At 45.3% G+C, this 24,964-nt stretch overlaps 1 protein-coding gene across 6 annotated transcripts in view; it reads right to left on the bottom strand.

Moving 5' to 3' along the window:
- Positions 1 to 1,676: 1,676 nt before the first annotated feature.
- Positions 1,677 to 24,964, bottom strand: part of FCHSD2 (FCH and double SH3 domains 2) — a 163,586-nt gene continuing 140,298 nt past the window's right edge. For 2 of the 6 annotated variants that reach the window (XM_079973645.1, XM_079973641.1), the window contains exons 14-20: positions 19,952 to 20,086; positions 17,195 to 17,278; positions 16,549 to 16,726; positions 12,732 to 12,952; positions 8,545 to 8,674; positions 6,907 to 6,992; positions 1,677 to 4,733 (exon numbers count right to left, since the gene is read on the bottom strand). In XM_079973645.1, coding sequence (XP_079829771.1) covers positions 4,653 to 4,733; positions 6,907 to 6,992; positions 8,545 to 8,674; positions 12,732 to 12,952; positions 16,549 to 16,726; positions 17,195 to 17,278; positions 19,952 to 20,086 — 915 coding nt within the window. In that variant the 3' untranslated portion in view covers positions 1,677 to 4,652. Of the gene's footprint in view, positions 4,734 to 6,906; positions 6,999 to 7,878; positions 7,900 to 8,446; positions 8,675 to 12,731; positions 12,953 to 16,548; positions 16,727 to 17,194; positions 17,279 to 19,951; positions 20,087 to 24,964 lie in introns of those variants that run through there. The other 4 variants (XM_079973643.1, XM_079973640.1, XM_079973642.1 and 1 more) reach the window with 3 other exon arrangements.

Genomic DNA, 24,964 nt, shown 5'->3' with positions numbered 1-24,964 from the left:
AATTTTACTAGTATTAGCTGCCCTGAGCCTGGCTCTCCATATATATATATGGGTCTGCCCCACACTATGTGCTCTTCCCCCCTCCCCAGCCATTTTGGTCTCTTTACTCAGCTCATCGGTCCAGCTTTTCCACGTGTAACAACGCCTGAATTGTACCCGTGCTATTTCAATGATGGTAATTTTTATTAAATTTTCTGTTTTACAATTTCAAATAAACATTTTAAGAACTTTAAAATATCCAATGACTTCCCCCTTCTTCTCTTTCCACGGTTCATTTTACATATCATACACCCCTGCATATTTTACTATAACCATTCAAATCAATTTCCCACTTACTTTTACATCCATCAAAAATTACTTATCTTAGTGCTGCCAGCGTTTTCAGCCGTATATTTTCGATGTTTTCCAATCTTCTTTAAACGTATGTTCTTCTTGCTCTCTTATTCTAGATCAGGCATAGGCAAACTTGGCCCTCCAGATGTTTTGGGACTCCAACTCCCATCATCCCTAGCTAACAGGACCAGTGGTCAGGGATGATGGAAATTGTAGTCCCAAAACATCCGGAGGGCCGAGTTTCCCTAGGCCTGTTCTAGATGTTAAATCTGCAAGTTGCACACATTCTGTCAACTGAAGTTGCTAGTTCTCTTTGGCTGGGACCTTGCTCACCTAAATGTGCTGCTTCCGGGTCATGTGGCCGGCATGACTAAGCCACTTCTGGCGAACCAGAGCAGCGCACAGAAACGCCGTTTACCTTCCCACCGGAGCGGTACCTATTTATCTACTTGCACTTTGTGTTTTCGAACTGCTAGGTGGGAAGGAGCAGGGACCGAGCAACGGGAGCTCACCCCGTCATGGGGATTCGAACCGCCGACCTTCTGATTGGCAAGCCCTAGGCTCTGTGGTTTAACCAACAGCGCCACCCACGTCCTTCCTAAAATTCTATGAGCATTGTAATATTGAGGATGTATATCAAACAAGCGTGTGTGTATGTGTGAGATTGAAATGTATGGATGATGAAGTGGAAGAACTGGACATTGCTTTGGTTGATGGTTTTGTTTTTACTAGATGACCCTCAAGATGCTTCCTGCCTCTACGATTCTTGATCGTATTGATCTGTAAGTCACCCCAAGAGCCTCTGTCCGAGATCCAGGAGAGCCAATGCCAATCAGTCAAGGCAATACTGAACTGAGATGGGCCAAAGGTCCGATTCAGGGTAAGACAGCTGCCGACATTCAGGTTTATAGGTAAAGGTAAAGGGACCCCTGACCATTAGGTCCAGTCGTGACCGACTCTGGGGTTGCGGTGCTCATCTCGCTTTACTGGCCGAGGGAGCCGGCGTACAGCTTCCGGGTCATGTGGCCAGCATGACTAAGCCGCTTCTGGCGAACCAGAGTAGCGCACGGAAATGCCGTTTACCTTCCCACCGGAGCGGTACCTATTTATCTACTTGCTCTTTGGCGTGCTTTTGAACTGCTAGGTGGGCAGGAGCAGGGACTGAGCAATGGGAGCTCACCCCGTCGCGGGGATTCGAACCGCCGACCTTCTGATCAGCAAGTCCTAGGCTCCGTGGTTTAACCCACAGCACCACCCTAAATCCCTTTATAAAAGTGCCCCACTTGTTCAAGTTTTTTGAAAGGCAATGCCTCAGCATTCAATATGCACTAAGCCACACCCCATGATTTAAAGCCACTTTTTATTATTCAACATTTTATACATAATAAATACAAAGTTTTACAGCCAATATAAAGAAAGCATTCAAAGTTCTGCTTTCAAGTGTACTGTTGGTGTACACAGTGATATGTTCTATTGCATGCCCTGTATGAAGTTTAAAAAGGAGGTGTATTTTTACAACTTTTATTTTTTAAATAAAAATTAGCAGCTCTTACAGAAAATATTTTTAAAATATAACTAAGAAGATTTTTTTTTTTTTAAATAACACTTTCTGAATTTTGAGAGTCTGGGTAACACACACAAAAAAATATGCGGGGAGACTGGCCAACGAAATGGAACATGTTGATATTATTGGCAACGTTTTTCATGAAGCATTTTAAAACGTATGCAGTACAGCTCTTTAAAAAATTGGATTTGTGTTGTTGTTTTTTTAAAAAAACTTAAGAATAAGTTTGATAAACAATTTTTTAAAAGACCTCAAACAGATCAACAGGACAGAATTAGCACCCCCCCTGCAACCCCCCCCACCCCCCTCCCCCAAAAAATTCTTCACAGGAAATCTGCCAGATATTTGGCAATTGCTGTCGAAGGCGCTATTAGGCTTCAAACAGCTCCTCCCTTGCTCAGGCCAACCAAATGAAAGGGAAATAAAAAAATTGGCAAAAACAGTCATATGTCCAGAGACCCAGCCAAGATTATTTGTGCAAAGTTTTAAGATGAAAATCTCGTCAAACGGTTTCATGAAATGCAGCCACGGAATTAAAAAGGAAGAAAAAAAAAGGAAGATGTACTCCATTAGGCAACAAAGTGCGGAAACGGATTCTTGGTTTTACGCGCTTTGCAGGGGGCCGGGGGGGTTGGCTGGAGAACGAACATACAAGAGCTCTTTCGACAGGACTGACGTTTCAGCTCCAAGAACATTTCTGTAGGTGGTTTTTTAAAAAATATATATCCCAGCCCTTTGGTTGGAAACGACTTGGGACGGAATTTGATTCAAATGGTTGCCCCTTCTTCCTCTTCCCTCTTGAGTATTGCCCCTCAGAGACTAATTCCACCCGAAATACATTTCCTCCCCCTTATTTGACTGTTATTCAACTACAAAACGACCGCCTCTCTTGTAAGTCGCAAGCGGCTTTCGCTCAGAGAAACCGGGGTTTGGAAGGGGCCTCTCCACCGCGCCCCCCCCCGAGAATATCTACTTTCCGCTCTCCGCCCTCCAAAGTGGGGCGACGGAGCTGGTAAGACCCCAGGGATGGCTTTTTGAGCTTGATTTGGGGAGGGGATGGTTGCCATTCCACTGCCCCTAGTCCCAAGTGCGGGGGGAGAGAGAGAGAGAGGCAAGACGGAGGCCTTGTTGTCCATTTTTTTTTTGACCCGGTGCCATTTCCTCTGCCAAGCAGGTTTTTCAGATTTTTTGCAGAGCTGGCTGGGGGTGGGGAGATTATTCGAAAGCCTTTTGGAACAGAGGCGATAGCTGGACAAGCAAAACGAGTGCTGCAGGCGGGAGGCGGCAACGGCGCCGCCGTGCCTCTTTCAACGCCGTTGGGGGTGAGGAGGAGAAATCAAAGGACTGTCCGTCTCCAGCTGATATCGCCGCTGCCCCCTGGGTCTGAGGCTGGCCGTTGGGCTTGGCGCGGCGTTCTGAGCTAGCACTACCCAAAGCTAAAGCTAGACACCACACGTCAATATTCTAAACATTTAAAACTTCTTCACTCTAGCCGGATGTTCCAGTGTCCAAAAGATACTGCTAATGTCAAGAGAGCAAACTACACAGCAAGGACTGGGGCCAGGAGAGACACAAGTACAAAAGGAGGGGAGGGCGGTGGGTTTGGGTGGGGTGGGGTGGGGGGAACCCTCTCAAAGAGGAAATGAACACCTAGTTCCAGCTCTACAGTGAGAATCCTGCTTATTCAGTTTTACCCTAAGAAAAACATGTCGTTGCTACTAAGTCAGCATTTCTGTAGTAGTAGATACTCTATTACTAAATGCACCGCATAAATATCAATACAAAAGGAACGTTCAGCGCTGGGGTTTCGCAGTTAATTACAAAAAGAGGTGCGCGCGGAAGTAATTAACCCCAATAGGATCTGCAGTGCTTTTCTTTAGTTGTAGGATTGGGTTTTTTTTGTTTGTTTCATCTTTTGTTCGGGGCAGGGGAGCGAAAGAGAGGGGGGGGGGGAAGAGAGGAGCCAGCCTCTTCTTTAACTTACACTTGTGTGCATCCCCTCCTCTACCGTACATTCTGATTAATAAACCTAATCAGATAAGTAACGCTACTTGAATAGGAAAAATTTTTTTTTTGACACATTCCTATGGCAACAGTAATATACTGTACTAATGCACATGGTTTATGTATGCAAGACTATGGGCTGGCCTACATGCCCTGCTTCCACCTTGCAGAAATGTATTCCTGTGGTGACTTTCTGTTCCTGCTGCAGCCCGCAAGCACCGCTTAAAATCGCCCCCATTTCCCTCGTCAAGAGGTCTCAAGGTGTCTGATGCAACGAGGAAGGGGACCTTAACTTGTGGTGCTACACACTGCAGCAGTTACGGGGAAGAGCCAACCTGCAGAATTGTTCCTGCAAGGGAAGCTGCGATCTGTAGACTGGCTGTAAGCGGCACGGAATGGGGAGCCCCCAGAAGCCTCCGCCGGAAACTGAGACGACCAGCTTTTCAGCTGCAAAGGCGTTCCTCTGCTTGCTTTTTGTGCTAAAGGAGTAAGGATGGCAGATATATAAAGTGGAACCAAACAGCAACAAATTAAAAGGCACAAAATATTAATGACCGTGGGAAGAAGGGGCCACCGCCACATCAGTGGCCCCGGAGAATCCTCCCGCTTCTCCTCAAGTCTTTTTTAAAAAAGTCTCTTCCATCATCATCATCATCATCATCATGCAAAGGTGCCCAAGAATGAGAGCTGACCAAACATCGCCAACATTTGGCCTTGATTGTAGCACTACTGCGCAATTCGTCCCCGCTGGTCACACCAAGGTGATTTCAACATCCTCAATCTTCTCTGTCGGCCTGCGATGCTGCGTGGGAGGGGGAGGGGCAGCTCGCACCTGAAACAGTCAAAACCGAGCATGAGAAACCAACCTGAGCACAGAGCCAACCATGGTCCTCATGCATGCAGTTTAAGAACAGAAGAGCCTGCTGGATAATAATAATAATAATAATAATAATAATAATAATAATAATAAACAAACAAACAAACAAACAAACAAACAATTTATTATTTGTACCCTGCCTATCTGGCTTGGTCTCCCCAGCCACTCTGGGCAGCTTCCAACAAAGATTAAAAATACATCAGAGTGTCAGACATTAAAAACTTCCCTGAAAAGGGCTGCCTTCAGATGTCTAAAAGTTTGGTAGTTATTTTTCTCTTTGACATCTGGTGGGAGGGTGTTCCACAGGGTGGGTGCCACCACTGAGAAGGCCCTCTGCCTGGTTCCCTGTAACTTGGCTTCTCGCAGTGAGGGAACCGCCAGAAGGCCCTCAGCGCTGGACCTCAGTGTCTGGGCTGAACGATGGGGGTGAAGATGCTCCTTCAGGTCTACGGGGCCAAGGCCTTTTAGGGCTTTGAAGGTCAACACCAACACGTTGAATTGTGCTCGGAAACGTACTAGGAGCCAATGTAGGTCTTTCAAGACCGGTGTTATGGCCCACCTAGACCAGCATCCTGCTCTCCCAGTGGCCGACCAGGTGCTTGTGGAAAACCTGCAAGAAGGCAAGCACAAGAGCTCTCTTCTCCCCTCCTGCGTTTCAGCAACTTGTATTCAGAAGCATCGCTGCCTCCAACCGTGGAGGCAGAGCCCAGCCATCCCGGCTACTAGCCATCAATAGCTCCCTCCACCACAAGCTGCCGCTGGTTGGGGTGCTCAGCAAACATCTTAGTGGCTATCTCCCTATTTTACTGGTGGTGTACTTCCTTATTTACAGCAGTGGTGATGAAGGGTGCCACAAATCAAGGGTAAGGTTACGAGATGGTTTGCCTGTTGTGCCAGGAGAGCTAAATGGAGCCTCCCATCTATTCAGTCTGCTTCTGAACATGAGATGCTGTGGCCATAGCAACAGGACTACTGCTGCTATGCCTCAAAGGTAAAGGTCTAGGGACCTCTGACCATTAGGTCCAGTCATGACCGACTCTGGGGTTGCGACACTCATCTCGCTTTATTGGCCTAGGGAGCTGGCGTACAGTTTCTGGGTCATGTGGCCAGCAGGACTAAGCCACTTCTGGCGAACCAGAGCAGTGCATGGAAACGCCGTTTACCTTCCCGCCGGAGTGGTACCTATTTATCTACTTGCACTTTGACATGCTTTCGAACTGCTAGGTGGGCAGGAGCAGGGACTGAGCAACGGGAGCTCACCCCGTCGCGGGGATTCGAACCGCCGACCTTCTGATCGGCAAGTCCTAGGCTCTGTGGTTTAACCCACAGCGCCACCTGTGTCCCTGCTGCTATGCCTTACTCCGGGGTTTTTATGCAAGCAGGCAGCCGACCCCTGTTGGAAAGAGTGTGTTGGGCTAGCTAGTTTTGTGGTCTGAGTTAGCGTGGCTCTTCTTAGGTTCTTCATGCATCTAAGGCCTTCCACATTTGGGGTGTGAAAGATTGGACGCCTCTCAGCATTGCATCGTGGAAAGAGGGTGATCCGCCACCAAACTCCTCTTCTACCCTCGCCCCTGGGATCTGCTTGACTGCTCCAGCACAGCCTTGATTGGGGGGGGGGCAGGAAGAACATAGTCCTGTCATAATATATCACTTCCTGCACATGCCCCCTGCCAGCACTCAAAAATCTTGCAAGGTTTTTGAGCCCCGTGGAGTCACAGGACTGCGCCACTGGCACCACAACAATTAGCCTGGCATCACTTGCTGCATCCTCGTTGCCAGGACTGTGTGCCAATGCTGGCCACCGCTTTTGCTGCCACCACCATGGCTGCTGGCATTGCTCAGGGCAACCTTTTTCTCTGGTCTACTGTACTGGGGAGCAGGAAGTAGAGGAACAGAGGAGAACGGGTCTCACCCTGTGCCACAACCAAGCTTACAAGCCTCTTATCCAAGAAGATTCAGCTACCCATGGCAACCGTATCTCAGGCTGGCCACCAATGAAATGTAATGACAAAGGTCTGCCCAAAGTTGCAGCATGCAGCAGACTGTTTCTAAGCCAGTTTGTGTTTGGCCCCAGTCAAAGCAACAACACTCAATTTCTACAGCTCTGTGGTGCGTTTAGAAAACTTACTGGTCTCAGTTTGCCATATGAAGTGCTTTCGGGAAGAGGTCGTGGTGGCTGAGAGAATCCAGGAGAGTTTGCAGTGTAGCTGTTTTCTGAAACTGGTGGGGGGTGGGGAGAGAAGCAAAACAAAAACAAACTTATGTCAGGACTGGTGCAGCTGCAGGTCAGCACAGAGAGGAGCAGTAAAGCTGACCCTTTATTCAAGGAAACAGAATACGAACAGATAAAGCTACGGGCAAGACTGGCCCCTGTAAAGCAGTTGCCAGAACTGACGATCTGTGCCCCCCACTTCCCCCTTAGTCACCTCCCCGTTCGGCTGTTTTCCCAGCAGTCTTAAACTCTGCTGGGAAGGGACTAGGTTGTCTTTGCTCTGCTCCACACAAAGCACTCTGTGCCCTTGTAGACAAGGGAGGAGGGGAGCCAAATACAGTAGGACTGGCCGGCTCTTGTGAATCTGTTGCAGCCTCAGCCCCCACCTCCTCCTCAGCTGCCTGTCCTGCGTCTGAAGTGCTTTCTGCCTCTTCTTCCTTTCTCTCACTCCAGCCTGTTGCTTGTTCAGCACCCAACCATTCTGCCCCCTCCCTTCAAACTCTGACCTGTCTTCAGTGTCCTCCGAGCCTTCCTCTTCTCCCACCATTCCTCCTCGTCCAGCCAGTCCCTGACAATATTTGCTTCCAGACGAAATCGGTCACATAGGCTGCACCACTGACATATGCTGAGTGGAGAACTTTGGGATTTCAAGCCTTGCGTAAGAACATTAATTTTGGGGGGACTTTTTTCTTTTGCAATGGAGATTCACGAACTTCAGGGATGTGTGTTTTCTGTGTGGCCGCATAAGAGAACGACACCTCATTCAAAATTTAACATTCTGAGAGTCTTTATTTTCTGGTTATCCACCGCCGCTGCTGCCCCAGCTCCTGGTGTATGCAGGACTTTGAAAAGTCAGAAGTGCAAACCCCAGTGGTTTGCATTGCTCCCTGCTACAACTTTACATTAAACCTGCTCCATCTTCTGACGGAAGTGACTGGCAGAGTCCAAGACGGGGGAGAGGAGATGGTGGAAGAAGATTGGAAAATTTAAAGTCTATATATAGAAATATTGTAAAATTAATGAGTGATAGAAAAATGTTGGAATGAAATTTTATGGCCTTAGTAGAAATGTTATAAGGAGTTAAGCTTAAATAAGTATACTAGTTTTAATGGAAATAAGATTTAAAATATGTTAAGACATTTATATGATAGAAAATAGAGAAAGATGGAAAGGAATTGCTGAAACAATTAATGGAAGTGGAATACAAAGAGGGAGGTGAGAGGAGGTCGATGAAACAAGGGAATGAAAGATAGAGTATGGAAAAGGTATGATGTATGCTTTTAAATTGTTTTTGTTTTGTTTTGTTTAGTTTATTGTGTTTAGTTTAATGTGTTAAGGTTGTGTTTTGTATTGTTTATATATTGTATTGTATTGTTTTCTTTTTTTTGTTTTCTTTCTCTTCTTTCTTTTTTGTAAGCTTTAAAAATAATAAATATTATTTTTTTAAAAAATAAACCTGCTCCATCTTCTTACAAAATTTGGCTATTCTCTCATGCAGGGTACACAGTGACACCCAGGCTTTCATCTTAGCATTAGAGCTTTCATCTCTCTTACCATTTGTTGTTGGAGACCTTGGGAAATACTGGGAGCTTCTCTTATCAGGGCTGTGGAAAGGACTGGTTGGAGGCTGGTCGTAGAGCGGCAGTGGCGCCAGAGAATTCTGGGGTGCTGGAGATGGAGATACCTGCAATGCAAAGAATAAACAGTAGGAAGAGCTGCGACAAAGTAAACCGGGTAGTTTCTGCCTACAAAGAGTCGTGCCTGCATAGTAGGCTCTTTTCAGGGTTATCTTAACAAACCATTTCAAATGACAGGAATAGAAGCATTCATTCATTCACCGTAATTCTGCGACTGGCAAAAATGTTTTGTTATTTATGAATACTATATCCAAGACCGATTTGTCACAGTGATCCAAGGTGAGCAAAGAACAAGTTAAAAGGATTACTTTGTAAGCTGCTTTTGGCTTCACAGGAAAAAAAGGAAGAAAGGCAGACACGCATTATGTAAACAAAAGCATAACAATTTTTTTAAAAAAAACACCCAATGCATTGAAAACAAATTTAAAAGCAAGACACTGAAATTGATATGACTGTATTTTTCGCTCCACAAGACGCACTTTTTCCCTCCTAAAAAGTAAGGGGAAATGTTGTGTGCGTCTTATGGAGCGAATGCAGGCGGGAGGCACTGCTCAGCGCTCCCTTTAAAGAGCCGTGTGGAGCGTGTTCTTGGGGGCTTTTCTGCGAGGTGGGAGAAGGGAAGCCCACCAGTCCCTTCTCCCACCTCCCTCCTCGAGGAGGGAGAAGGGCAGACCACCAGTCCCTTCTCCCACCTTGGGGGAAAGCCCCCAAGAGCCGCACTTCCTTTAAAGAGCCACACGGGGCTTTTCCGCGAGGTGGGAGAAGGGACTGGTGGTCTGCCCTCTGTCCCTTCCCACACCTCCCGGAAAAGCCAGCCAGAGCCGCTGCCAGGCTCTGCTCAGCGCTCCCTTGTAAGAGCTCCCTTTCTTTTTATATAATATTTATTAAGATTTTGGAAATTACAAAAAGAATAAAGAAAAATTGAACATACAAAGACAGAAACAAAAACAAAAACACTACATAAAACATTAAATTAACAAAACAAAACAAAAACAATTAAAAACACCTCCAATATTTTCAAATCTTAACTTTCATACACTTGTTTCATTGACTTCCTCAACGCCTCCCTTTTTGTATTCCACTTCAATTAACTATTTCAGCAAGTCCTTTCCATCTTCATCTATTTTCTATCTTAAAGTTAATTTTAACATATTGTAACCTAGTTTTTTCCCTTTTAATGCATTAACAATCTATCTATACCTAGTTCCTTCTAACATTTCTGCCAAAGCCATATAGCTTCATTCCACCTTTTTTCTAACATTCATTAATTTTACAATATTTCCGTAGATAATCTTTAAACTTTTTCCAGTCTTCTTCCACCGACTCTTCTCCCTGGTCTTGGATTCTGCCAGTCATTTCCGCCAGTTCCATATAGTCGTAAGAGCTCCCTTTCGTCCCTTGTCCCGCTTCGCTGGGAAGCCAGCAGAAGAGGCACTGCACAGCTATCGCTCTTGCTCTGCTGGCTTCAGCGAGAGATGCGCAGCTTGCTCTGCTGGCTTCTCAGCAAAGAAGGAGGAACGGAAGGGTTTAAAGCAAGAAAAGCAAGAGCCGCCTACGTGTTCTGCGCAGAATTTTTTTTTCTTGCTTTCCCCCTCTAAAAACTAGGTGCGTCTTATGTTCAGGTGCCTCTTATGGAGCAAAAAAATACTTAAAAAACAGCAGAGATATAAAATATCAAGCTGGAAAAATCTACACTAAAAAGCAGAACGGAATAAAACAATTTTAGGGAGGCCAGGAGGGTTCATGTAGACCTCCTGAGGGAGATAACTCCACAGCTGGAGATAGTTTCATGGGCACATCTGCAGAGCATTTGCAGAGCTTCCCCCAAAGCTCCTTGCTCAGTGAGATCTCCCTGTGTACCAGAGAACCCACAGAGCTCTGGGCTACAGGCCTCTCCACCAATTAAGCAGCATCAAAGAAGTTTGTGCCCTCGTGTGTGTAAATGCAGCATGGAGTTGCAGCCAAGTCCAGTTCCGTGGCGTGTAACTGAAAGATGCAAGTGGCCAAAAGCACGCATTTAACACATGCGTGGTTTACAGAATCAATGTGCTACAGTGGGGATCCGAGTTCGAATCCCCGCTTGTCTATTCTTTTTTTTAAAAAAACACACAAATGCATGGGTTGCTTCATAGTGCAAAGCGGTTGAAGTGGTGTAAAAGATAAAGGCCACAAAGTTCACTGGGTGTGTTTTCAGCCCATGCCGCCACACAGGAATCACCCTTCACTCCTTGGAGAAAGAGGAGGCAACAAACAAACAAAGGAAAGAGGTTTTTAATGTAAAAGAAAGCAAGGAAGCAAGTTCAACAATAAAAAGTTGACTCACTACCCCAAAATGAAGGCGCATTTTTCAGAAATGAACACTAGGCTGGAACTGCAAGAACTGGCAATTCTCCTGCTGCCAAGCTCTGTTTGATCTCTCAATGTACCACACAGAGATTAATTACAGGAAGGAGACGGGGAACTTCCTTCTTCTGCCTCTTATTTCCTTTTTGCCCCTCACCACTCCTTTCATTCTTTGTGCAACATCTGCTGTTAACCTTTGCCAATGTTCGAAGCATGATTAATATTAAATGGACTCGGGCAAAGAAAGCTGAGGGCTGGGGCCTTCGTTTGCAATTCTCCAAAAACCTCCCATTTACGCTGGCATTTAAACATCTCACGAGCAGCTACTGCCCCGAATCATAGGGGGAAAGTTAGGATCAGGTGGCTGTTATAACTTCCACAAAGGGATCCCAGGGTTTTGATAAGCACTTACAAAGACTAAGGAGCACAGAGGCACTGAAAGAAGTGATCCTTACTAGTTCTGTCAGCCCATAATGTGGTCTTGTCCTTGTAGAGCAGGCATGGGAAACCTTCAGGTTCAGCATACCTGAAGGAGTGTCTCCACCTCCATCGTTCTGCCCGGACACTGAGGTCCAGCGCTGAGGGCCTTCTGGCGGTTCCCTCATTGTGAAAAGCAAAGCTACAGGGAACCAGGCAGAGGGCCTTCTCGGTGGTGGCACCCGCCCTGTGGAACGTCCTCCCACCAGATGTCAAAGAGAAAAACACCTACCAGACTTTTAGAAGACATCTGAAGGCAGCCCTGTTTAGGGAAGCTTTGAATGTTTAAGAGGTTATTGTATTTTAGTGTTTTGTTGGAAGCCGCCCAGAGTGGCTGGGGAAACCCAGCCAGATGGGCGGGGTATAAATAATAAATTATTATTAAATTATTATTATTTTTGGCTCCACAGGCCAGATTCTCATCGGGGCTGGCTTCACAGGTCAAATTTGATTGGTGGAGGGATCTGCCCATCTGTCCATCACTTGATGTCACAATGACATTCAGGATTTCAAAGCACCTCGCAACCCACTGCTAAAACAAAGCCCCTCCCCCATTTTTAGCAGGCAATTCTGATGCAAACCGCTTCCTGGATCAGGAAGGTGTTGTTGTTGCTGTTATTAACAATAACAACAACAACAACAATTTTATTATGTATAGCCCACCCATCTGGCTGGGTTTCCACAGCTACTCTGGGTGGCTCACAGAACATTTGCATTGGTATCACCTGTTAAAATGAATACTTCCCCCCCCCTTCTTTTTTTAGCAGGGGTTCAGAAACGGGTTTACATGGGATCCCCTGCTAAAATGAGTGGGGGCGGGAAGGAACTTTTGTTTTAGGAGAGGGATTTCCAAGCAAGCTCTTTCTGGAATCAGGAAGGGCTTTGCAACTTGCCAAGATGAACGGAATTGAACCCTGCCGCTTTGGCTGGGCACCTCTGTTCCCCCGATGGTGACGCACAGATGTGGGTGGAGCTTCTTTCAAATATTACACCTCTGCTGGACGTGTCATTGTGCGGAACGCTGCAGGCAGGCCTTTTCGACAAATCCAGCAATCAAAGCTTGCCAGTGTTAAAGCGGTATGCCACCTGGCTCCTGAGCTAGGAAGAGTTTAGCTCCCAGATACTTGCCTGCCTTTGTTACAGTGTTGAGGGCACTCTCTGAAAAGCACAACTGTCTAGTGAAACAGGGGAAATGTGGCAATTGCTGATTACATTGTGGCTGGCCAAGCCTTTGTCCAGTCCCACGCATGCCCATTCAGGTCACGGGCAAAATTCTTCCCATACCTGAGCATCCACAACGCACTGAATCTCTCCATTTTCCGAGGCGGTTAGCTCTTCTACTAGTACGGATGGGAAGACCCCGACACATCCGTTGAACTCCCCTTCCCAGAAGCCATCATCGTCCTGGTTTTCTTTGTTCAAGATCCGGATTATCGCTCCCTCCGGGAAGGACAGTTCGTCGTCTGTCTGCCCCTCGTAATCATAAAGTGCTTTTACAAAACATACTGGGAAAGAAATGGCAAATGTCATGATACAAGAATCTGACAAGGTTCGAAACGTGTTTTAGCTGAATGTGCTTCTTAGATCAGTTTCTGCTGGAATCCTAAGGGTGGCTCCTGGAGCTTTTCCCAGCACAGCTATACAGTGGTACCTCGGCTTACATATGCTTCAGGTTACATATGTTTCAAGTTACAGACTCCGCTAACCCAGAAATAGTACCTCGGCTTAAGAACTTTGCTTCAGAATGAGAACAGAAATCGTGCTCTGGCGGCACGGCAGCAGCAGGAGACCCCCATTAGCTAAAGTGGTGCTTCAGGTTAAGAACAGTTTCAGGTTAAGAACGGACCTCCAGAACGAATTAAGTACTTAACCCGAGGTACCACTGTACGACTTGGGGGGGGTCATATGTAAAAAGCAGTGTTGTAAGTGGCTGAGTGTGCCCGTTTTGTTATTTACTTACTACAGTGTTACCTCAGGTTACATACTCTACAGGTTACATATATTTCAGGTTACAGACTCCGCTAACCCAGAAATAGTACCTTGGGTTAAGAACTTTGCTTCAGGAACACAGACATTTTGGACTTAGAAGGATTTAATAATGCTTTTGGGTGGCATGCATATTTATGGTACAACAAGGTTAAAGTACATAAAGCATTTAAAAACCATATTGTCAGGAAAGCATTGTTTAATGTCTGGATAAGATACAAAGACTTATTGGAAAATAAAACCCCAAGGTGGTTGTCACCAATGGAAGCGAAAGCTTTTAAAAGACTCAATATGGAGTCCAAATGGCCAAAATATTGGGAAATTTTGGAGCAAGAGGGAGACAAATTGAAATTGCAGAGTTTTGAGAAACTAAAAAACAAAGTGCGAGACTGGCTTCATTATTATCAGATAATGCAGGCTTACAAATTGGACAAGAAAATTGGATTCCAGGTGGAAAAATCGAAATTAGAAACAGAATTGTTAGAACCCAAAACTAAGATTTTGTCAAAGATGTATAACTTGCTGCTGAAATGGAACACTCAGGATGAAACGGTGAAGTCTGTTATGATTAAATGGGCACAGGATGTTGGACATAATATTATGTTTGCTGACTGGGAACAGTTATGGACCACTGGTATGAAATTTACGGCATGTAATGCCTTAAGAGAAAACTTAATGAAAATGATTTACAGGTGGTACATGACCCCAGTCAAGCTTGCAAAAATTTATCACTTGCCCAATAACAAATGTTGGAAATGTAAAGAGACTGAAGGTACATTCTTTCACCTTTGGTGGACATGCCCAAGGATTAAGGCTTTCTGGGAAATGATCTATAATGAAATGAAAAAGGTATTTAAATATACCTTCCTGAAGAAACCAGAGGCCTTTCTCCTGGGCATGGTTGGCCAATTGGTGCCAAAGAAGGACAGAACTTTTTTTATGTACGCGACAACAGCAGCAAGAATACTTATCGCAAAATATTGGAAGACACAAGATCTACCCACTCTGGAAGAATGGCAGATGAAGATGATGGACTATATGGGACTGGCAGAAATGACCAGCAAAATCCGAGACCAGGGAAAAGAGTCGTCGGAAGAAGATTGGAAGAAATTTAAAGACTATTTACAGAAATATTGCAAAATTAATGAATGTTAGAATGATGTTGGACAGAAATTAAGTGGTTTCCAGCTGTAATGCTTAAGAGATATGAAAAATAAGGTTTAGAAATAAGTAAAAACTAATGTGGAGAATTTGCGGAATTAACAATTTGAAATGGAATACAAGAAAGGGAGGTATGAGGAGGTCTAGAAAATAAGTTAAGAGAAAATAAGTAATGGAAATTTTATGTGTTTTTTTTATTTGTTTTTGTATTCTTGTATTTTTGTTGTTTTTTTCTTTTTGTTTTACAATGTATTATTTTGAAAACTTCAATAAATATCTTATATAAAAAAAAAGAACTTAGCTTCAGGATGGGAACAGAAATCGTGCTGTGGTGGCACGGCAGCAGCGGGAGACCCCGATTAGCTAAAGTGGTGCTTCAGGTTAAGAACAGTTTCAGGTTAAGAACGGACCTCCAGAACGAATTAAGTACGTAACCCGAGGTACCACTGTATTCAGTTTCTATCCTGCCCTTCATTAGTTTATGATCCCAGAACGGGTTACGGAATACAACAAAAATACTCAAGCAGCAGGCTAAAACGATCAGTTTGGAGTCAAATATTAAACAGGCAAGTTTTCCCCCGGTGACAAAAGCTGGACAATGGCGGTGTTGTGGGAGAGGTTTACGGATCATTTGGGCTACCATTTATCTTTCGATAACACCCACAATGCAACTGGCTGTGCCTTTGCAAAGTATAGTTGTTGTATGCAGTTGCTGTATGCAGGTATCAGACGAAAGATATGAAAGTTCTTAACACATGCCTTTGCAAAATATAGTTGCTGTATGCAGGTATCAGACGAAAGAACTTAAGACAAGGATTCCCGGAATAATACCTTGTTTCACCCTGCTGGGCTTCGTCAGCATAGTATGCTCGGCTGTATGCAACTATACTTTGCAAAGGCATATGTGGCACATCACAAAGAAAAAGTTCATTTACTGCAAGTACTGCTCCTTAAAGTTGTCGCGTCTGACACTTGTATTCATAAAGACATACGTGGAACACAAAAAAAGCTTCTATTTGGACATTACGTATATAAGAACTGATCTATTTGTATTTCCTGTTCAAGTGCTGGTCTTTAATTGCTTCTACTTACCGTATTTTTCGCTCTATTGGACGCAGTTTTTCCTCTCCAAAAATTGAGGGGAAATGTGTGTGCGTCCTATGGAGCGAATGCAGGCTTCTGCCATAGCCGCGCGCAACCCCTCCGGCAAGGAGAGGCTGCACGGGGCTATGGATTCTTTAGCCCTGCGCAGCGTCTCCCGGGAGGGAGAGGCTGCACGGGGCTAAAGGGGAAACCAAAGCAGCGAGCGGGATCCATCCTGCCCCCTGCCTTGGCTTGCTCCGTAGCTGCGCGCAACCCCTCCGGCAAGGAGAGGCTGCACGGGGCTATGGATTCTTTAGCCCCACGCAGCCTCTCCTGGGAGGGAGAGGCTGCACGGGGCTAAAGGGGAAACCAAAGCAGCGAGCGGGATCCATCCCGCCACCTGCCTTGGCTTGCTCCATAGCTGCGCGCAACCCCTCTGGCAGGGAGAGGTTGTGTGCAGCCTGTACGCTGCTCTTTGGGGCTGGGGGGAAAATATTTTTTTCCTTGATTTCCCCCCCTAAAAACTGGGTGCGCCCTATGGTGCGAAAAATACGGTAATTTGATAATGTGAAAAGAGGTATGTTTATATGATGTATAAAGAATTCAGATAGTTAAACACAGCCAGTTAAGTTGTGGGTGTTACTGTCAGTTGGATTTACGTAACTATAGGTTTGATAGTGTTGTGTACCACTTATCTTTCAGCAAACAAATTTGTTCTTAAACATTGCTTCCATTTATCTACGGCATATTTTCATCACTCTGCAAACTGCCTTTGAGTAGGAAAGAGTGTGAATCAAAACTTATGGAATAAATGTTCGCCACCTGAAGGACTGGAGCTCATTGCAAAACACCAGAAGTTGCTGGCACTCACCGCTGGAGTCTCCGTTGAGGCTCCCTGAGACCAGCTCGGCTTCCGTTGAATTACTAGAAGTGTGAGACCGACTGTCCAACGCCGCCAGTGATTGCAACATGCTCAGGAGACTGTTGGAAGTTGGGAACTGCAGGTACTTCTCTGGGACGTAGCCCACGTGGCCAGACTTATTCCGTGCCTGCGGGAGTTGAGAAAATGAAAGGCTTAAGAGAAGGGGGCAAATGGATGGAGGAGCATACAGTGGTGCCCCGCAAGACGAATGCCTCGCAAGACGAAAAACCCGATAGACGAAAGGGTTTTCCGTTTTGGAGGTGCTTCGCAAGACAAATTTCCCTATGGGCTTGCTTCGCAAGACAAAAATGTCTTGCGAGTTTTCCCGACTTTTCCCCCTCCCCCCCTTTTTTCTAAGCCGCTAAGCCGCTTATCCGCTAACAGCGCTAATCCACTAAGCCGTTAATGGGCTTGCTTCGCAAGACGAAAAAACGGCTAGACGAAGAGACTCGCGGAACAGATTCTTTTCGTCTTGCGAGGCACCACTGTATATATATACACCTTTCTGTCTTCCTTTTCCGTTAGAAAAGGGGCAACCTACCACCCGCCACGGCCCTTTCAACATGCCACAACGACAGGAAAAGCAAAATGATACCTTTACCCAATCTTCCATATCTCCATCTTCAATAACTTCCAAAACTTCATGTTCCTCAATGGTTAACTCGTCTGGTTGGGAAGCCTGTGGTGAAGGAGGGCGATAAATATCTTGGCATATAGATACTAAGGCTCAGGAAACCGCAACTTGCAATGGGTCAATCGTAGCAGGGGAAGGATCAAGGATGCCACACCCTGGTTGAAGCAGCCATCAAGCGATTTCTTGAAATCTATTCACAACTGAAAGAGTACCTTCTCCCATATTAACCAGGTGCAGTTAATTATCACGCTTCCTAGAAACTTATTTCCTCAGGATGTGCATGCCCCCAAATTCGCCTTGTATTTGCAACCTGGTCATTAAAAAAAAAAAAAAATCTGCCAGAGATGGAAGGTCCTACCAGAGAGGAATGGCAAGCTAAGCTGATGGACTATGCTGAAATGGCAAAGCTGACTGGAAAACTCAGGAACCAAGAGGACAAAAACTTTAAAAAAGGATGGGGAAAATTTATAACGTATCTAGGAGACCGCTGCAAGCAGATGGAAGCATTAGCAGGATTTTAATTTCACTTGTAATGTAGCAGATGCCATGGATAATTTGGATTGACATAAAATATAGAGTATGGAATAATATGCAGTTGTAAATGTCGATAATAGGACCCATGGAAGGGGTTGGGGGGGGGGAGTCGCGAGATTCAGAGTAATCTCTATATATGGATATGCATTTGGATTGTTATAATTTTATATTTGTAAAAACAAATAAACACGACTTTAAAAAATCGGATCTGTTTATATGCCAATCTTTGGTCCCTCTGCCTCAATGTGTGCTCTGGATTTGAAGCCGCGGTATAAAATGAAGCTCTGTGTTCCTCATTCTCTATAGCGTAGAACCAAAAAACGACTATGGCTTTTCTCACTTTTGGAAATCTCTTTGGGAACTGCATTGAAAGGTAGCCCCTGAGCAGCACATTCAGGAGCTGCTCCTCTGAAAGGGGCCATAGAATCATAGAATTATAGAGTTGGAAGAGACCACAAGGGCCATCGAGTCCAACCCCCTGCCAAGCAGGAAACACCATCAGAGCACTCCTGACATATGGTTGTCAAGCCTCTGCTTAAAGACCTCCAAAGAAGGAGACTCCACCACACTCCTTGGCAGCAAATTCCACTGTCAAACAGCTCTTACTGTCAGGAAGTTCTTCCTAATGTTTAGGTGGAATCTTCTTTCTTGTAGTTTGGAACCATTGCTCCGTGTCCGCTTCTCTGGAGCAGCAGAAAACAACCTTTCTCCCTCCTCTATGTGACATCCTTTTATATATTTGAACATGGCTATCATATCACCCCTTAACCTCCTCTTCTCCAGGCTAAACATGCCCAGCTCCCTTAGCCGTTCCTCATAAGGCATCGTTTCCAGTCCAGAGCCGGTGCAAAACAGTCCCTTCCTCCAAACACAAGTGGATTCATTCTAACCGAAACCTAGTGCATCACACTGAGGTCTACTAAGGACGCTTTGATTTTGAACACAGCTGAGGCTCCCATTGATGTCAAAGTAGGTATGATTGTTTGCTTACAAAGGCCTCTCCTCTTCCTGGAGGGGAGGGGTTGTGAGTGGGAGCAGCTTCCCGCAGCAGCAGGGAGGCGTATTCGGCTCCCTGCTTCTGATTCGCCCCGCTGCCGCGACCATGCCCTTCAGCCGGCCAATAGGGCTGGCTGGTGGGCGGGGCTAGCGGCATTTAAGCAGCCGCATGCTCTGTCCCCAGTCTGTTCCTGCTTGCATCAGATCTCCCTCCCTCCCTCCCTCCCTTTAGGTCAGTTTCCTCTGCGGATTGACCTTGCTATGGACTTCGGTTGGTTGCCTTAGTTGCCCAAGGGACCTGGTAGGACTTTTTTTTATCCGTTTGGCAAATTGGCACCAGCCTCTTGGTTTTTTCGCCTACCTCGTAGCAACTCATCACAACTTTGGCGGTTAGGCATTGGAATATGTGTACTGTGTTGGAGGATTGGGTATGCCCATCATCTACCCCTCCTCTTTTGGGTATTCCGTTAAAGGAATCCAGCGGTCGTGGATCCTGTCCAAAGCCCTGCTGGTGGCTAGGGCCATGGCACGACCCCCGGTGATGTCATGGGGAAGCTTCCAGTTGTATTTGCATCAACAAGCTCCTCCCACTGGTTGTTAACCCTGAAATGACTCCCTGCTGAGCAGGGTGGAGTCATGTATTGCTGTTTTATCCAATGCCTAAGCCAATACTACTCACATGCTGTAGCCAATAAAGTTGTGGCCTTATTTTGCCCATTAACCAAAAATAATGTGTCTTTGTGTCATATTACAATCCTATGCGGCCCAGTATACCTGAAGGAGTGTCTCCACCTCCATAGTTCTGCCCGGACACTGAGGTCCAGCGCCGAGGGCCTTCTGGCGGTTCCCTCACTGCGAGAAGCCAAGTTACAGGGAACCAGGCAGAGGGCCTTCTCGGTAGCGGCACCCGCCCTGTGGAACGCCCTCCCATCAGATGTCAAAGAGAAAAATAACTACCAAACTTTTAGAAGACATCTGAAGGCAGCCCTGTTTAGGGAAGCTTTGAATGTTTAAGAGGTTATTGTATTTTAGTGTTTTGTTGGAAGCCGCCCAGAGTGGCTGGGGAAACCCAGCCAGATGGGCAGGGTATAAATTATTATTATTATTATTATTATTATTATTATTATTATTACTACTATGTGGGTGGCGGGTCCTCGACTCACAACAAGATCCCGCCCTTTTACATACCTTGTACGAATAAACAACTTTGCAGGTCAACGGGTAGTTTCTGAGCGTACCAGAAGGACTGGAGCTGCTGTCATCGAAAGCATCCATGCCATCTTCTAGCTCTTCCCCTTCCTCCTTTTCCATGTCAACATTTAGCTAATAGGAGAGAGATTGGAAGAGGAAAAACCTGTCACAATTATAAGGTAAAGTGACCCCTGACCATTAGGTCCAGTCGTGCCCGACTCTGGGGTTGCGGCGCTCATCTCGCTTTAGCAGGAGCAGGGACTGAGCAACGGGAGCGCACCCTGTCGCGGGGATTTGAACCGCCGAGCTTCTGATTGGCAAGTCCTAGGCTCTATGGTTTAACCTGCAGTGCCACCCGCGTCCCGCAATTATACCTACAACCTAAAGGGAACACCAGCAGGACACTTGCCAAGTGAGGATCCAAAAGCAAAGGCAGCAAGGGAACCGAGCTGTTGAGATAACAACATTACAGTGGTGCCCCACAAGATGGACGCCTCGCAAGACAGAAAACCCGCTAGACGAAAGGGTTTTCCGTTTTGGAGGCGCTTCGCAAAACGAATTTCCCTATGGGCTTGCTTCGCAAGACGAAAATGTCTTGCGAGTTCCTGCGGGTTTTTTCCCCTCCCCCCCCTTTCCAAAGCCGCTAAGCCGCTTATCAGCTGATCCGCTGATAAGCCGCTTAACAGCTGATCGCTAAAAGCCGCTAAACCGCTAATAGCGCTAATCCGCTGTCAATGGGCTTGCTTCGCAAGACGAAAAAACCGCTATACGAAGAGCCTCACGGAACGGATTAATTTCGTCTTGCGAGGCACCACTGTATTTGCCAAGAAGCCGTTTAGGCACCACTGCTGCCCAAACAATTTCATTCTACCTTGGATATTATCCCAGCTGTGTAGTCAGTTATGAAAAAAAGCACCAAATCAAAAAGGTGTGAATTGCCTTGTACGCCTTCTCCATGAATGAGTTAGAAAGCGACCGACAAGTCGGCCTGTGTGATCCTTCCCTCCTATGGAAATTCGCTCTGTGTGTCTCTCTCCTTCCCTCTTCTACGTACAGAAGCAGCTGCGCTACTTTGTGGGTGGCAAACCTCTCTGACTGCCCCCCGCCTCCTGTTCGGAAGCCCCGAGTCACTTGTAGTACCTGTCATGTCTCAGTTTGACCATCCATGGAGAAAAGCATTGGGTTTTTTTGTACATAGGGAGAGGCTGTAGCACAAAGAAAGTTAGGAATCTCCTCTTTTCCTCCCATCAATCGAAAAATCCTGGAAACAACTCTCTCCAGACAATCCTGGCTCGGCATCCTCAAAGGAACGGAATGTGACTGCTGACAACTTCAGCGTGCGCCACAGACAGTGCAGAGTGCTGCCAGCAAACAGAAATGGCTCTATTTTGCATTTCCTATCTTTTGGTGTTCCAGCGCTCTGGTCTTTATGCCAGCGTTTCCCAAACCTCTGATATCTGGGAGGACTTGCAACATTACTTGAATTGAAAACTGGAGGCATGCTCCATTCTTTCACATTCTAAGCCCTTAGGGTCAAAACTTCTAGCACTTTCAAGTTTTGTAACTCATATGGCCTTAAGACAACAGTATGTTAATTACTCCTCAGTTTCCACATGAAGAGTCAATTGACAATCAGATTATCCAGTGGATTTATGGACCCTAAATGCCTGAGAAGCTTCAGGCCAGGAAGTCCTGGAACTGGAGGTCTCCTTTTTAAACCAAGAGACTCTTTTTGGTTTACATGAATTTGTGGGAAAACAAATAAGAGCCTGGATTCTGCAGCCACTTAGGGCCCTTTTACACAATCACCTATGCTGAGCAGCTTGCAATGCAGTTCTGAAGAAGTGTGCATGCACACGAAAGCTCATACCAAGAACTAACTTAGTTGGTCTTTAAGGTGCTACTGGAAGGAATTTTTTTATTTAGCTTGCAATGCAGTTGTCCAAAAAGATTTAACCGGTTGGCTGATATGACTGGCAGGATTCGGGACCAAGGAGAAGAGTTGGTGGAAGAAGATTGGAAAAAAATTAAAGCATATCTTCAAAAATATTGTAAAATTAAGGACTGTTAGAAAGATGTTGGAAAAAGAAAATTAGGTGGTTTTGGTAGAAATGACATAAAGGAATAAGCAAAAATGAGTTGATGAAATTGACGAAAGAGAAGACGCTAAATTACAATATATTATATTAAATTACTTAAATGAAAATAAGGTTGGAAGGATTTGCTGAAATAACGATTTAAATTGGAATACAAAATTGGGAGGTGAGAGGAGGTCAAGGAAACAAGTAAAGGAAGAAAGTTATGTAAAGGTTTAATCAGTTCTTTTTACTTTTTAAGTGAATATATTTTTCTTTTTTATTTCTTTTTGTTTTTTCAGTTGTTGTTGTATTTTTCTTTTTGTGTTTTGTATTGTTTTTTTTCTTTTTGTAACTCTTAAAACTCTGAATAAATATTATTATTAAAAAAAAAAAAGATTTAACCAGCCTCCAAGGTGTTGCATGTAGAATTGTTAATTCAGAAACTAGGGGTGACAACATTTGCTGCCTCTTGAATCCTTTGTATTTCATGCAAGGGAAAAGTAAATGTGCTAACCAAGCAGCAGGGTTAGCTCTGGTAGGCCTATCTCCCAATTCCATAAACAGTCACCAGGTAAGTCAAGAAAGAGGTGTGGCAAGAGGGAGAATTTTGATCTCACTTGTAGTGTAACAATTATCATGGAAAATATGAATTGATATAATAGTTAGAGTGCGGAAGAAGAAGCAGTTTTAATTGTTTAAAACGGGACTCCAGGGAGGGGGTAAGTCCTGAGATTCGGAGGAAGCTCTGTATATGGTTATGTATTTGAAATTTTAAATAATTTTGTATTGTAAAACCTAGTAAAAATGATGATGATTATTTTTTAAGAGTCACATCCGGACATTATGAAGTGGTTCTCTGTGCACATGAGTACAGTCGTGCCTTGGAAGTCAAACGGAATCCATTCCGGAAGTCCCTTCGACTTCCAAAACGTTCGGAAACCAAAGCGCAGCTTCTGATCGGCAGCAGGAAGCCCTGCCGGACATCCGGCTTCCAAAAATAGTTCGCAAACCAGAACAGTCTCTTCCGGGTTTGCTGCATTTGGGAGCCAAAATGTTCGGGAACTAAGCTGTTCCAAAACCCAAGGTACAACTGTATTTGATCAAGTGAGGCTAAGCAATGGGATGTCAGCAAAGCATATGCACAGCTCCAGAACAGCCTGGAAGCCACTGCTCCTGCACAGGGAAGCTGGAATCCCAAGAAGAATGTCAAAGAAATGCCAACCTGCAGAACGTAAACTAGTCCCCAGTGCCCCCTCACGCTTCGAAAACATCACTTTGAAGCAGAATAAACATTTTAAGAAATAAATCAATAAATCAAAGAATGCTAGCAGGATGTAACTGAATAGGAAGTGTACTGGACATTCTACTGAAAGTTTAAGATTCTAAACCAAAAATGTTTTTTTAAAAAACAACAACCAATTGGAAGCCTGCATTTATTTATTTTTTAATGTGCAATACAACTGCTGGCAGCCTGTAAATGTCACAAGCTAGAAGCTGGCTCCACTCTGCTGCAATTGCTATTGCCAGTTCAACAGCTTGTAGTCCTATAAAACGTGGAACACAACCAGACTGTGCCTACAGACACCCTTGTTGTAATTTAAAACACAGGGTGATAGCTATCTGAAGTCATGAACAGCCTAGAGAACCACCAAAATGAATAGACTTCAGTTCATTTATTTCAATTGTCTTTTCAGAGTATGAGTAATTTTGGGTATCATTCGTTTAAAAACATGCTCATTTGTGAACGGCAAACATTTTGAGGAGGGTGGGGGAGAGGTGCTTAAATGTGCAATGTGCAAAGCAGAACAAGCAGTATTCAGGATATAGGAAAACTAGAATTGGAATAAATTGTAATCTTTGAGGGCGGGAGGAGGAAGTTATTATTGTGGAAAAATTCCGAAACGACATTCAAAATTGTGAATAGCCAATCCATGTATGCTTGATGCTCTAATTGGATCTCTTGATCTTTCTAAAACGAATCTGCAAGAACCTATGTGTTCATAAAGGGCAATCCTCTCCTGTCCTACATTTCTGTGCAAGTATATGGGAAACTGCCAACCTAGCAGTTCCTGCCAACCTAGCACTTCGAAAGCACGTCAAAATGCAATTAGATAAATAGGTACCACTCTGGTGGGAAGGTAAACGGCGTTTCCGTGTGCTGCTCTGGTTCGCCAGAAGCGGCTTAGTCCTGCTGGACACATGACCTGGAAGTTGTACGCTGACTCCCTCCGCCAGTAAAGCGAGATGAGCGCCGCAACCCCAGAGACGTCCACGACTGGACCTAATGGTCAGGGGTCCCTTTACCTTTACCTATATGGGAAAGTTGGCTGTCCGCAGCAATCTGCTACACACAGTAAGCATCAGCAACTGGGACAATTCCATGCCTCTCCTGCTACATCCTCTAGGTGCCATTCCGCTAAAGTAGTGAGGTGCGAACGAGCCCTGGCTGCAGCCGCAGAACTTGGCAGCAGCCCAGCTTGGAAAGTGATGGCAGGGCCTAACCCACCAGCCTTCACTGCTTCCTCAAAGTGAGCCTACAGTAAAATGACTTACTGACGAAAGCTCTGCACAACCTGCAGATGAAGAACGAAGGGACCTCGGTGGTATTAGCAAAGGTAACATGCAATTACAAAAGCTGCTGTCTGCACAACTTGGATCAATGACGCATGAGGCTTTCCTGCCCTGAGACAACTGTTCCAACGTGATCCATTGGAGAGCTCCAGCATTTTCTGCAAGGGATCTTCAAATCCATCAGGTCTCGTGTTGCTTCAGTGGCGCACTGAAACGTTTTTGCTGCCACAAGTGACTACATGGGCTGTTTTTTGCAGTCAGATTATCCCCCTCTACGCATTAAATAACAAAGGCAGGCTAAAGGAGTATCTTACTGGGAAATGGATTCTGTAATAGCATACAATCTTGGACTATAGTCCAT

This window comes from Podarcis cretensis, assembly GCF_951804945.1.
Source record: "Podarcis cretensis genome assembly, chromosome: 4".
Classification (NCBI taxonomy): Eukaryota; Metazoa; Chordata; class Lepidosauria; order Squamata; family Lacertidae; genus Podarcis; species Podarcis cretensis.
This window is presented reverse-complemented; position numbering and strand designations above follow the sequence as displayed.